Source organism: Salvelinus sp. IW2-2015, unplaced genomic scaffold (assembly GCF_002910315.2).
Source record: "Salvelinus sp. IW2-2015 unplaced genomic scaffold, ASM291031v2 Un_scaffold4107, whole genome shotgun sequence".
In the NCBI taxonomy this organism is placed as follows: Eukaryota; Metazoa; Chordata; class Actinopteri; order Salmoniformes; family Salmonidae; genus Salvelinus; species Salvelinus sp. IW2-2015.
Window position 1 is genome coordinate 39,866 of NW_019945379.1, and position 3,046 is coordinate 42,911.

A 3,046-nucleotide genomic window follows, 5' to 3' on the forward strand; every position below is an offset into this window, starting at 1 on the left:
TGCAATTAAGATCCGGGTATCTCAAGCACACCGGTAAAAACACTGGAGCTGCAGTAATGAACAATTACCAACAGGTGGCATCACTGTGCCATTTACGCCTATAAAAGTACTTGCAGACGAACCAATTTTCATCTTTGGAGATTTTCCTGCAGAACAAAGCATGCGATTTACCTTATAGGCCAACTACTAAACCCAGAACAAGAAACGACGGTGTGTAGGCTACTACTAAACCAGAACAAGAAACGACGGTGTGTAGGCTACTACTAAACCAGACAAGAAACAATGTGTGTAGGGCTACGTACTAAACCAGAACAAGAAACGATGGTGTGTAGGCTGTATTCTCCTCTAAAGGGTAGGAAGGAGAAATATTGCAACATACTAAACAAGACTGGTTACTCGCGTCAATGTCTCTGTCTCGTCATTTAACATTAAAACAAGTACGTTTGATTGATCCAGAGCTGGGGTGTACTCATTAGTGCAAACCTCACCAACCCGTTGCAAAACGGTAGGGGTCGGACCGACTTTTGGAAACCATGATTTAGTCAACATTTACATCGTTTATGTGCCAATTCTTGCATGTCACTTTTACTTTGCCAACTTGACGAGACGGACTAGTTTCTTTAGCGACAGATTTACACATTTCCGAAGCACGTCTTCTTTCAGGAATTGAAACAACGCAAAGTTTCGACTGTGTTGGGGATCACGCGGATATCAAATCACGATAATGTGCTATCAATCGCCTATAACAACAACTCTATACCTCATAGCCTTTAACATCACATCATATTGATTAGGCTAATCAATATTAATCAACATATAAGCCTGCAATTATTATTCTTGAAAGTTGAAATCAGTATTGTAATAACTTTACAATTCTGCGGATGTTTTACTGCTAGATCACCTCTCTCTACAATAGTCTAACTTCTCAAAAACACTTTTCTATATTAAATTGTAAAAGGCTACAGACCTCAAACATGTTTCTTCGACCGGAATTCCTCTAAGTTACTTCCTTATATAATGTAGACTACTTCCCATTTCAACACAGTCGACGCGTTCAACACGTATAGGTTTATATATTATATGTTCATATTCATGTCATATAAAGTCTTCATACACTTAAAACAAGTATTCAGCCCATAAATTAATATCATATCTGCAAAAAAAAGTGGGTTTGTATTAATTTTATTTGATTGAGTGATGTTTTGCAGTGTTACCAGGAGAGGGCAGTGTGACACAACAACCAGGTTTGGCAGAAGGACGCTAGACGGTCATATCTGTTGTTATGGTAACACGATAGGATGGGTAACCAACGATATACAATGAYTCTGCAAACCCCAAAACAAACTGATTACAATGTGTAGTATRTGACGTTACATTGAACTAATCACACGTATTAAAGACCAACTCAMATAAACACATTCCATTTCATTTATTGAACATGTATTTGACAGAGATTCTGCACATCAATCAACATTTCTGTAAATGTGCCAGATTTAGCCAGCTAGCTAGTTTTCAACTGTAGTAGTAGAGAAGTCTTAGATATGAGTAAGCCAGCTAACACATCCAGTCATGTGGTCATCCACTCCGTGCCAAAGCTGAATAGTAATACTCATCTCAGTGGTTGAGTTAGGCAGTTAATAAACACATCAGACTAAGATGGATGGTTAGGTAAGATTATACAATCACTCTACCCCAGTATTCTAAGTTGGAGGTGATGTAACACTATACTCTATGTTGGTATGTTAGAGTTTAGGCAGTCTATTAACATTTCAAAATGAAGTGAGGTCCAAAAATGCTCGCTCTGTTTAGTAGGAATCTCAAACTGCTGACTTCGCCGTTTTAACGGTGTTTAGATTAACAAAAAGTAACATAGGAGATGCTGTAATTACAGAGAGCAAGTGATATGAGGAGACAGAGACGAGAAGGACCTGAGTGTAGAACCGACAGAGCCTAGCCCAAACATGAGGAATAGTTTCCTAATCACGCACCTCTCACTGGCTGGTCCTCCTCGTCACCTCCCTGGTGCCCTCCAGTGGGGTTTATTAGGAGGTGTTACTTGGATCCCGTACCTCAGCCCACGTGCGGTATAACAGTCTAAGCGGCTGCCAACGTCGTCAGCCCCCATGGGGCATGAAGATGCTCGGCTTCATCGACCCTGAGGAAGGTGTTGTACTCGCCGACTTACTGCTGCTACCCAGGGTCTATACTTATCCAAGTGAGGGTAGTCGACAGTCCAATGCTGGCGTTGTGTTAGCTAGCCCCATGGGCTACTCTCACCGTCCCTACCAGTGTTATCTGATGGGAGGTAGGTAGATCGATCCAGGGTTGGTGAGAGGTGTTATTGAGACTCACTAGCTCTTAGCGAGAGTGATAGCTTAGCAGAGGCGGAGTAGGAACAGCGTCATCACAGACCATCTCCGCTTTGGAGCCGTGTTACTGTACTTCACTACAGTCTAACTAATTTCAGCGTGAAGTGCACCCCCATCTAGTGGATCGGTATGTTACCTTTATCGAGAGTACTCTACAGTCTATCTCATCCATCTCGCTCAAAGGCGCAAGCACGTAGTGACCATAGCCTAGGAACAAGGGATGGCAGAGATGGCAACTAGGCGTAAGAAGTAGAGAGATCGTGTAACTAGTCTACTATCCGGGTAGTGGCGCACTTACGAGATACCTGAGCGCAGGAGTATTTGTTAATCTTGATGATCGACGGCCTGAGAAGGCAGGAGCCAGGTCTAGTCATATAGGCTGTCACTGCTCTACCCCCACCCTATACAGGGGTCATCCGTCTGCACCCATAGAGAGCGCTTGGACTTTCTTCGAGGACATAACCCACAAGTGTTCACTCTATCTAGGGGTCACGCGACCAGACCGATACTGAGAGTGGCTGTGATGACTCTTAGAGACGTACTCTCTACAGCTCATACTTTCAGGGGGTACTGTGCACTGCGATGCCTGAGACCAGTGTTGAAGCTAGGTACTTGCCTTATCAGTCTGAACCACAGGATCAGTGACCATGCTGCGCACGGGTGTTTACTCCTACTCT

The 3,046-nt window shown here is 43.3% G+C and overlaps 1 protein-coding gene across 1 annotated transcript in view; it reads right to left on the reverse strand.

Annotated features, from left to right (window-relative positions):
• The window catches only part of LOC139026199 (ribonuclease inhibitor-like), a 20,097-nt gene extending 17,972 nt beyond the window's left edge, over positions 1-2,125 (reverse strand). The window contains exon 1 of the mRNA XM_070441489.1: positions 2,070-2,125. Within this exon, the coding sequence (XP_070297590.1) occupies positions 2,070-2,125 (56 nt within the window). The remainder of the gene's footprint in view (positions 1-2,069) is intronic.
• Between the last annotated feature and the right edge of the window lie 921 nt (positions 2,126-3,046).